Source organism: Chelon labrosus, assembly GCF_963514085.1.
Source record: "Chelon labrosus genome assembly, chromosome: 3".
Classification (NCBI taxonomy): Eukaryota; Metazoa; Chordata; class Actinopteri; order Mugiliformes; family Mugilidae; genus Chelon; species Chelon labrosus.
Genome location: NC_140339.1, coordinates 20,803,487 through 20,814,889, shown reverse-complemented (window position 1 = coordinate 20,814,889; position 11,403 = coordinate 20,803,487). Strand labels below are relative to the sequence as shown.

Here is an 11,403-nt window from a genome sequence, read left to right as displayed (position 1 = left end):
ACTAAGCCCGTCTCTGTCTGTCTGAGGTTTGCAGTCAAACACTGAGAGGAGCTACGAGCCTTTAATTATCCTTCACTTGACGCTGAGACCTCATCCTGTCAGTGCATCAGATGTCGTCAGCCTTTCAGCACCTTCCAACATGTTAAAGGTCAGGTTATAGGTAATAGCTGCACTTAAACAGTTGGAGTTAAGTCTGATTTCCCTGAAATGGTGACATAGATGTAGCTGTAGTAATGTGTAAGTGTCCTGTATATGTGACTCTCCCAGGGCCCTGTCTCTTAAATAATTCATAGACGAGGTGAAAGTGAAACCGGGCTTATCTCCACTTCACTAACAAAGATGAATGCAGTTAAATGGAAACTTAAACACACGTTACTTCTTCCCATATTAGCTTCAGAAGATCATTACTTATATTAAATATTTAAACAGTGGCCACGCTACATGATAATATTTCATTTTAGTGTTCAGCAGTGTCTCCCCCCAGTGCTGTTTGTTTTTAGGTTCAAAGTTGCCTCCACCAGCATGTTCTCAGTCAAACCTCGTTTCCTGACGGGCTATAGCGGACACCAGTTTGCGTCCATGTCGGCGTGTAACTCGACACGAGTACCGTGTTGTCCTGTGTGAGGGAGCGGATCACTCAGTCCGCCTGTCTCCTGCGTCGATACCTGCCTGCTGCACCATGAGGGCTAAAGCCTCAGACATGCACAGCAAGGACTGTGTCAAAGTGGCCGTCAGAGTCCGACCGTTCAACAAGGTCAGTGTGCTGGTATTCTGTAGAATACGTATCATTTAGCTTTTGATCTCTGTTTTATCTGATCCACGTTTTATATCTGTTTCTCAGTGACGTGTGTACTGTACTGAATGAATCCATTGACTGTATATAGGAGTATATATCCTGATGTGAGCTGAAAACATGTCAAAACTTAGTAGTAATAGATTATAAATATGACCTCTACTCTTCACATCATGAGTTGACTTCATGCTGTTTTATTTCTCTGTGACATAAGGCAGAAGCTTTTTAGCAGACTGCTGTGTTTAACTTCGACGTCCATTGTAAATCCTGTTTAAATTTTAACTGCAAAAATGATAACAAAATGGTAAGAAAGGTCTGTCCTGTTATGTTTTAAACAACAACAAAGAAAAAACACAATCTGAATGTGCATGTATTTTATTTCAAAAGTTTGCTGAACACCATCTGGTTCCTGCTTCAGTGAAAGACCCACTCTGTGTGTGTATGTGTGTGTGTGTGTGTGTGTGTGTATGCTTTGAAGGACTCAACTTTGTCCATAACACTTGTCTAAGCTGTGAATAAACAGAATATAAATAGATGAGTTTCTTTGCCTGATGAAAGGATGGGGACCTCAAAGTAATTGGTCCTTGCACTGAATAACCCCACTCTGAGCGATAATGTGCTTTAAAAAAAACTCTCTGCCCTTCCTCAAATGTTCCTTGAAATAAACATGGTTATGAAACCTGAAGTCCTCCCACAGGCTTGAGCTCTCTTTTTTTTGTTGTTTCCTTCCTCGGCTCAGAGAGAGAGGGATGCAGGCAGCCGTTGTGTGGTCTCTCTGGTGTCGAGCTCCATCACCATCCAGGACCCGCGTGACTCCCAGAACCGGCGGTCGTTCTGTTTCGATTATGCCTATTGGTCCCACAGCAGCTTCACAAGAGACCACAGTGGCCTCTATGTGCCTGAAGAGCCGGGAGGACGCTATGCTGACCAGGTCAGCTCCAAGGAGACCTGCTAGATCAGGCAACGATTACAGTCAAAAGAACATAGTGAACCCCTTACACATTAGAAATAAATATAATTTGTTATGCGTAAGGTACAAAATCTGGTTTGTAGCTAGTTTAGTGAGCATGTATACCATCTGTCCCCAGGACTGTGTGTTCCAGGACCTGGGAGAAGGAATACTAGAGAATGCACTGCAGGTAGCAATCACTGTGTATTTTAATTAATACGCTCTTACACATGACGTCATCATGCAGATAATAACGAATATCCTGAAATGACCCCCACAGGGTTACAACGCCACGCTGTTGGCCTACGGGCAGACTGGCTCAGGGAAGAGTTACTCCATGGTGGGCTACGGGCCGAACAAAGGCCTGGTTCCTAAACTCTGTGACCGGCTGTTTCAGACCATCAGAGAAAACCAGGAAAACAGACAGTGTCAGGTAAACAGACGGTTAAATTCAGGTGTGTGGTAGTTGGTGATGGGACTTCTTCTAAATGTTCTTGCTCTTGATGCCTCCACAGGTCTTTTTCAGTATGTTGGAAATCTACAACGAGCAGGTAGCTGTCATTCTCTACTTTCTTGATCTATTTGTTTAATCTGTTTTCTTTCTATCGATGTGACACTTCTTAGAAGGATGATTCCCTCGTTCTTGCTGCTGTCTGTGCTGCTCTGTCCAGGTGGTTGACCTGCTGTCTCGGGCGTCTCGTACACCAGGAGGGCTCAGAGTCAGAGAGGAGCAGCAACGAGGTTTCTATGTGGAGGGTCTCCGTACGGTCCCCTGTGAAAGTGCGCCACAGGTAGGCAGATGTATGGGAGGGATATGGAGAGACAAAAAGGCCTTACATTATTCCTTCTATGTTAAGGAGGAGCAGGGATTTAGATTTTGTATTTGACTTTCCAGCAGATTAGCAATAATTTAATGTGAATGTACAGACGCAGGTCCTAATCCACTGTTAATGTTGAGGTTGAAGATATTAAAACCAAATAAATTAAACCTCTAGGTGGAGCAGTTGATGGAACAGGGGACCAGGACCAGAACCACCGCTGCCACCCACATGAACGCCAATAGTAGTCGCTCGCATATGCTCATCATCCTCCAGCTCAAACAGGTTTGTTTGCATCAAGAAACTAATTAATAAGAACATGTTTTGATCTCAGTTTGTTCTGAGTTTTGAAACCTTGAAACTTGAGTTCCACAAAGGGAAAACTTTATTTTAAAAGATGTACATTTGCACTCGTATTTCACAGTTTCAACAACACCTGCTTTTCAGAGATCTGACCACACAGGCTTTTAAATCGTGTGATTTTTGTCATGGCTCTCTCAGGTTACAAACTAGAAAATAGGCAGTCTGAAATAAAAAGTTTATTGAAATGGCTACTTCCTGTCAGATCTTCTCTAAAGAGAGCATCACGAAGCAGTCCAACATTAACCTGGTGGACCTGGCTGGCAGTGAGCGTCAGCGGTCGTCAGGGTCAGAAGCTGACAGACTCAAAGAGGGCACGGCCATCAACCTGAGCCTCACCACCCTGGGCAATGTCATCAGGTTGGTCTGCTGCTTAAGCTTTCATTCAGTACGCTTTATCAGTGTTTTCAGGTTCTCTCCTCTTCCGTCCTCCAGCGCACTGGCTGATGTGGCCGTGGGGAAGAAGGTCGTCCATATCCCTTACAGAGACTCAGTTCTTACCAAGTTGCTGCAATCTGCTCTGGGAGGCAACAGTCGCACTGTTATGGTAACTGACACTTAACTAGAAACGAGTTAAATCCTGGCCAGAAATACTTACGGAAATACTAGTTGGATAAGGTTATTTCTCATTTTTGACCTAGATTGCCACTCTGAGTCCTGCTGATATCTGCTATGAGGAGTCTCTCTCCACCCTGCGCTACGCTGAGAGGTACAATAAAGCACTGACTTAGTGTAAAACATAATAAATTACACACACAATTATCCACATTTTCTGCATTTTTCCCCAATCTTGTTGATCGCTCCTTCTTTTCTCTTGAGCCCCTTTCCACCTGTCCTCTCCCTCCCCCTCTTCTTCAGGGCCAAGCGTATCCAGAACCGGGCAGTGGTGAATGAGAGCCCCACTGAGCGTCTGGTCAAAGAGCTAAAGGCCGAGAACGCCAGGCTGCTGCAGCGACTGAGCCGGCTGGGCCAGGAGGGACGCAGAACCAGCGAAGAGACAAGTAAGTATCAGGGTCTGAATACGGGATTCAGCAGGCGAGGGGGAGAGAGAGGTCGTCACTCGTGCTTGTGTTTTCAGAGGAGCTTCGTCAGCTACTGGCCCACAATGAACTCCAGATCAGAGCCATTCAGACTCTGTGGGAGCAACACCTGCAGGAGGCGCTAAAAGACTGGGAGCAGCAGTATGCTAACATCACACAGGTAATAAACAGAGTTTCTGTTGTTTCAGGAGCGCTCTGGAAAATACTCAAGCACAGAATGGTAATGCATATTTAAAAATATTTTATCTATAAGTTAATTTTATTTATCTTATTCTTTTAGCCTGGAAGCCAGACCTACTTCCCCACCTGCAAATTATTTGTGGTGGAAAGGTGGTCTGAAATCAGTCTGTTGGGAACTGATTGCTTCATAATGATATGCTTCATAATGAGATTAGCTTATCACACTCATATTCTGATAAGAACTGAGTGTAGCTACGCCAGGCTTCACCTGTATTGTCTTATTTTGATATTTTTTTCCACCATCTATCCTCTCTCCTGCTATTCATAAAGTCTCTGTCTCCTCACTGTCAGGAGAGGAGGATGATGCAAATGCATCCCTACATCCTAAACATCAACGAGGACGCTCAGCTGTCAGGGGTCGTCAAGCTTTTCATCCAGGAGGGTTAGTCCATCTGTGTCTGTCTCTACATACTTATAGTCTGACTCAGTTTACCCTGAATGCCAGACAGGTCAGTCCATTAAATAAAGTAAACAATAATGATAACTCTGACGGGCTAAACTAGCATGTTTATGGTAACGTCTTCCAGGTGAATGGGACATGGGGCTCAGTGACTCCTCCCCAAGATCCATCTCTATCAAAGGCTTAGGGTGAGTTCTCATCACATCTCAGATACGGTGCAAATTTAGATTAGTGTGGGCCCTTCAATCCTTCTAAAGAATAATCTAGTGAAGAAAAATATTTGTACAGTTTGTGAATATTCGCTAGTTAGTAATGCTAAGGCAGAAGTATTGCTTATAATTTCTCCCTATACACACATTCATGTCTTTACGTGTGTTTGTGTGTCAGGATTCAGGATCGCCATGCAGTGTTCAGGAATGAACAGCGCCGTGTGACACTGACTCCGCTGCCAGGGTCAAAGGTCATTGTAAATGGAAATGCTGTTTCCCAGACAACCGAGCTGCAGCACCTGGTGGGTCTTGAAGCACATGCCGATTTCATGACCAGATGTTTGTACACACTCAACATTTCTCTCTCTCTCTTCAGGATCGTCTCATTCTTGGCTCCAACTGTACATACCTGTTTATTGGTTATCCATCCGAGAGGGGCGGGGATGACTGGACGCGCTACGACTACGACTACTTCCAGTCTGAAGTGGCTGCTGCTGAGGGCATCCACCTGGGTGAGCAGGTTCAGTAAATGTCAGTCTGATCTTTGAAATGAAACTTGTTAGATATTATTCACCGGTCTGTGTTTAGGTGAGTCCAGCGCTGGATCCAGTCAGACGGACCCCAGTCTGCTCGCTGTCTTCTACGACTACATCAAACTGATGCCCATGGTGGCGGAGGCTAACCAGATGAGCCAGGAACTGAACAAGGTAGATTCACAGCCTCATCCTGCAAATGATCAGAATCACTCATGCCATCCATCCAAACCAAGAGCCAAGAGGCAGGGTGCACCTTGTACAGGTCATCAGTCTATCACAGGGCTAACACAAGGAGACAAGCAACCATTTGCACTCACATCCTCACCTACAGTCAATTTAAAATCACCAGTCAACTAACATGCGTGTCATCTCTTTATGGTCTCCTCTGTTTTCAGGGTGTTGAGTTTAAGCTAGAGATCAAGAATCTGGCGCTGTCAGATTCAAAAGGTCATGATCTGGAGAAGGACATCATAGTCAGAGTCACCTCTAGAGGAAGCAAACAGGTCGGCCTATCTCTGGATCTGTTGTCTCTCGTGTGCAATAGCCTTAAGGTATCACAGCAACATTTTTTTTACGCTCACTTCCTAGGTGTGGATGTGGTCCAAGGCAAAGTTTGTGAACCGCAAGTTCCTGATGGAGGACGTCTACCAGCAGCACCAGGCTGAACAGAGTGGAGACGACGTATGTGAAAGAATAATACTAATGTTTCTCACAATGTAGTGATGAAGTGTTCTTAAACAAATCAGAATAATGCATGAGCTGTGCTTCTGTTTTTTTCCTCGTCCTGAAAACTGACAGCACAGAATAAAAACCTAGTTCAGAAAGTGAGCACAGCTCCGAGGGGGGTGGGGAAGCAACAAATATATATGGGATCTGCAGACATCTGAGAAGCTGACAGGACCTGCTGCTGTGTTTGTTTTCACAGTAATGCTTTCAATTTAGAGAATAAAGAGAAACATTGAAAGAAGTTAGAGGGAACTCACAACTCACAGATCACATAATCATAAAGAGTATCTCAGGTAACACTTTATAATTATTTACTAATGATCACACACACTGTATTGCCAAAGGTATTCGCTCACCAATCCAAATAACTGAATTCAGGTGTTCCAATCACTTCCATGGCCACAGGTGTATAAAATCAAGCACCTCGGCATCCAGTCTGCTTCTACAAACATTTGTGAAAGAATGGGTTGCTCTCAGGAGCTCAGCGAATTCCAGTGTGGTACTGTGATAGGATGCTACCTGTGCAACAAGGCCAGTCATGATATTTCCTTGCTACTAAATATTCCACAGTCAAGTGTCAGTGGTATTATAACAAAGTAGAAGCGATTGGAAACGACAGAAACTCAGCCACGAAGTGACAATGACAGAGCGGGGTCAGTGGATGCTGAGGCGCATAGTGCGCAGAGTTTGCCAGCTTTCTGCAGAGTCAATCGTTACAGACCTCCAGACTTCATGTGGCCTTCAGATTAGCTCAAGAACAGTGCGTAGAGAGCTTCATGGAATGGGTTTCCATGGCCGAGCAGATGCATCCAAGTCATACATCACCAAGTGCAATGTAAAGTGTCGGATGCAGTTGTGCAAAGCACGCCGTCACTGGACTCTAGAGCAGTGGAGACGTGTTCTCTGGAGTGACGAATCACGCTTCTCCTTCTGGCAATCTGGTGGACGAATCTGGGTTTGGGAGTTGCCAGGAGAACGTCTGACTGCATTGTGCCAAGTGTGAAGTTTGGTGGGATTATGGGGTGGGGCTTGGCCCCTTAGTTCCAGTGAAAGGAACTCTGAATGCTTCAGCATACCAAGAGATTTTGGACAATTCCATGCTCCCAACTTTGTGGGAACAGTTCGGGGATGATCCCTTCCTGTTCCAACATGACTGCGTACCAGTGCACAAAGCAAGGTCCATAAAGACATGGATGGAAAGAGTTTGGTGTGGAAGAACTTGACTGTCCTGCACAGAGTCCTGAACTCAACCCGACAGAACAGCCTTGGGATGAATTAGAGCAAAGACTGTGAGCCAGGCCTTCTTGTCCAACATCAGTGTCTGACCTCACAAATGTGCTTCTGGAAGAATGGTCAGAAATTCCCATAAACACACTCCTAAACCTTGTGGAAAGCCTTCCCAGAAGAGCTGAAGCTGTTATAGCTGCAAAGGGTGGGCCGATGTCATATTAAACCCTATGGATTAAAGTAAAGTAAAGTGCTTTATTTGTCATTATACGGAATGGGATGTCGCTCAGGTTCATATGTGTGTGAAGGCAAATGAGCACATACCAGACTGCAATATACATGATTGTCTGTCATATGAAGCCATTGTAACTTGGTAACGCAGCTTGAAATTGATTCATTCGTGAATTACAACAGAAATGAATGTTTGTGCCTTTATTATATGTGTCTTCAAATGTAAACCTATCAGTAGCCATATGAATAGTTTGCTTTAGTTTTAACTCTGTTTAACTATATATACTGATATTTGACCTGTCTTTGCTTCCTGCTGACAGAGAGGAGAGGGGCTGTCAGCACTTGCGTTATCCAGAGACAAAGACCCATTCTGGGATCCAGTGGAACCTCTGCTCCTGGGCACAGCTCACCTCTGGCTTCAGTCTTTGGCCTTTCGCATCCCTCTGGAAGAGCAGCTGGAGGTACACAAACGCTTACTCATGTTTCTATCCATGTGAGGACATACCACTGACATGAGCGTTCTAAAACTCAAACTGGTCCTCAGAATAATAGCTGTACAAAAAAACACACACACACACACACACCCTGAGCTTACCGTATTATGTGAATATTGGTGGATAATATCTGTGTGCAGGTGCTGGGGTCAGAGGGCACTGAGGAAGCCATTCTTCAAGCACAGCTGGTCCCGTGCACCTCCTCTGGACTGTATGCCCCACCACACACGCACACACGCACACGCACACACACACACACACACACACACACGCACACACACACACACACACACACACACACGAGACATGCGTCAGTAACTAGGCGTTCTCACCTTCCAGCCCTCTGGGTGAGGATGACATCCTGATTGACCCGTCTGAGATCCTGGGTCGACGACTGGACTTCCAGCTGGTCCTGGATCAGTGCTGTGGTCTTCGCTGGATCAGAGAGACCCGTAATCGAGGGGTCCAAATTGGGTGAGGGGACGTTCTGCTTGGTCTAGGGGCATGGGGCTTGGAGAGTTTGATGAATTAGAGCTCAGAACCTGGAGTCCTGTTCAGTAGAACCAAGACAAATTCAGAGAGCTGTTGATGGATTCCAGCTTTTAGTTGAGGCGAGCTGCCTTCAATGTTTGGTTCTCATCTGACATACCTTCATCTTCCTCTGTGTTAGTTTCAGGTTATTTGACTGCAGCCAGCCTCTCTACACTCCTGCTGTGTGGCACAACGTCAATCCTCTGTTGGATCACAGGGTCCACTTCACCTCCTTCCACACCTCCCAACGTTTGCTGGACTACCTGCAGAGCAGCGCTGTGGTGCTGGAGCTCTGGGGCCTTCAAGGTGAGAATGAGGAGACGGATAGGTAATTAGATGGGGGCTTTCCAAACAGTACTGAAATGAAACATGAAAGATTACCCTCTTTATGAGTGAGTGGGAGTGGGATTAAATTAGATTTACTTCTGTGCAGTGATTGATTCTCACTGTACTTAGCAACACTTTACATCACATTATTTACAAAGTCTATTTAAAAAGGGCTGCTTAGTGTTGGTCTTCTGTCTCAGAGGGCTGCACTCACTTGACGTCGTCTCTGGAAGCAGTGAGGATGACTGCAGAGGGGATCTTCATCATTGACGAGTCAGGCCCAATGGAAACTGCTGTGAGTTTGATGTCAAGGAATGATCCCCAATTTAGGCTTAAAATACAGAATGTAAAAAAAAAAGACAGATACTCCTCACCACTCATCCAAACAGCTTCTTCAGTTCTTATATCAATAATAACATTGATTATTTTTGGCTTATGTTTAGTTTCCTTTTGCACATGATGGGAATTTCAATATTTTAGTTTAAAGTCATTTGACTCAAATACACTTTAAGAATGAAAACACATTGTGTACATACTGTATGTAAACAAGTGTGTATTACAGACTGCGGACTCAGGAGAGCTCAGCAGTTCAGTGAGAGCTCTTCAGCAGGACGTGGAGGAACTAAAGACTGTTAATGCTTCACTGAGGAAAGAGAATCACAGTCTGAGAGAACAACTGACCTCAACCAGGAACGGTAACTAACACACATCCAGATATTTTTTGGAAGGCTTCGATTTGCACACACTCTTTTTCTCTCCCTTCTTGTTTTAGGAGGGGAAGGTGTGCGCGGTCGGTCTGTGCGTCCCAGCTGTGACGCGGAGTTTGCTCGTGCTCTGAAGGTTTTTTACCACAGTATGACGTCAGTCAGGGGTCAGCTGCAGCGCCTGCGCAGACACAGGCCCAGTGTACGTATCCATGTCTGTCTGCAGCCTTAGCGTCAGTGAATATTATTACTACAATAAGTTCCTGCTAATACAAAACATCTGGCTTTCAAGAAAGGTCTGTGAAGTGATCACAGTAACTGGTGACTATTTACTATTTATCTACTTTGGCTGATTTGAAGTAATTCTTTTTTTTAAGTTTGTATTTTAAGTATTTTCTGTTTGTTTTTTTTAGTGGATACTTCAGGAAAGATTGCAAATGTTAACTTTATGTGCTCCTGAAGTTAGTTTCTATATTCTTTAATTGTTGTCGCAAATAAATCCCACATATGTTCAGCTGGTTTTCAAAACAAACCAAATAAACTTTTAAGTAATTTCATTTAAAGTCAGAAACACAGCCTATTGAAGTTGTTTTAAAGTTATTTTGAAATGCACATACTAGAATTTAGTTAGTTGCGGCTACCTGCTCAAGTAAGTATTGATACAAACGTGCCTGCATTATAAACTTTATGCTGTATGTCGTGTGTGCTTTTGTGTTTTCCAGGAGGAGTCTGACCTGCTGGGGCTCAGACTGTTTGTGGATGAGCAGAGTCGTCTGCTGAGAGACTTCTCCGAGCAGCTGGAGCAGAGCGTCTCCGCTCTAAAGCAAGATGTAGCCGCCATCGTCCGCCGGAAACGAGAACGATCTGGAACCTGGTCTTGACCGATTTTTACTAAGTATTTAAGAAGGTCTCAGTTAAATACTGCTTATAAGCAAAATATAAATATTTGGATTTGTTACCGTCAAAGAAAACTGCACAATGTACCAATGCACTCAGAGCATCACATAACATCTGTAGACATTGGAAGCAGTGTTTGGATATAAAGTACTACTGCAGAGATGTGTGACATACAGTAGTTCACATTTGTGCTCGTCCTGATTTGATTTATTTTTTTGAAATAGTTGTTTCTTTGACAGAGAAGGTATGGTTGCAGTAGATGGGTGTAGTAGAAAGAATTAATATACAAGTGTTGAATTAACAGCATAACAAAAAGTGAAGTCTGTAAAAAGTTTAATAGACTGCATGTACAAGAAGTCATTACAGTTCCAAACTGCAAATAAATTAAAAGGCAAATACAAGTCAAGTCTTAAAATTCACAACATTATGACGTTTTTGAACCATCAGAAAATATTTTCAGGCTACTGTAGTTCAATCTGAATCTGTCTCATCATATGACATCAGAAATCCATGTCTCGCTGTGTGGGGACTTTTTAATGCTGTAATATGTTCCACAGCATCTCTCGTTGTCATGTCCAATTGAGAGGTAACAGTTTAATGTTTGTGAGCAGTCACGACTTGCAAGAGTACAGACAGTTGCTGTAGGTCCAAAAGAAGATAAAGTGTGGGCACATGTACAGGAGGAGAGGCAGAAGGCAGATGTGAGGCAGATTAGTCATCACATAGTACAGGACATCTATGTACAACAGATACGCAGGCAGCTGGACAGGAGGAACGAGGACGGACAAGCGGATAGAGGCGGCAGTGAAAGGCAGAGAGTGAGCCGGGCTTCAACTGAAGAGGTAGACTGGAAAAACCACCAACTGTGAGACAGACAGCTTCAGATATTCTATGTGAGTGGGTTAAATTATGCACTAGTTG

General features: G+C 44.2%; 1 protein-coding gene across 1 annotated transcript; it reads left to right on the top strand.

Annotated features, from left to right (window-relative positions):
• Positions 1 to 256: 256 nt before the first annotated feature.
• kif28 (kinesin family member 28) lies at positions 257 to 10,477 on the top strand. Its single transcript, XM_084541631.1, is given in 27 exon segments — positions 257 to 600; positions 602 to 754; positions 1,533 to 1,724; positions 1,882 to 1,932; positions 2,023 to 2,175; positions 2,258 to 2,293; positions 2,414 to 2,533; positions 2,738 to 2,845; positions 3,126 to 3,467; positions 3,562 to 3,629; positions 3,779 to 3,921; positions 3,999 to 4,120; positions 4,492 to 4,582; positions 4,728 to 4,788; positions 4,988 to 5,111; positions 5,186 to 5,321; positions 5,398 to 5,516; positions 5,741 to 5,848; positions 5,934 to 6,026; positions 7,850 to 7,990; positions 8,164 to 8,234; positions 8,363 to 8,497; positions 8,694 to 8,860; positions 9,082 to 9,176; positions 9,444 to 9,576; positions 9,654 to 9,787; positions 10,308 to 10,477. Coding segments are annotated over 27 exon segments (3,414 nt in total). The 5' UTR covers positions 257 to 441; the 3' UTR covers positions 10,467 to 10,477.
• The last annotated feature ends 926 nt before the right edge of the window (positions 10,478 to 11,403 follow it).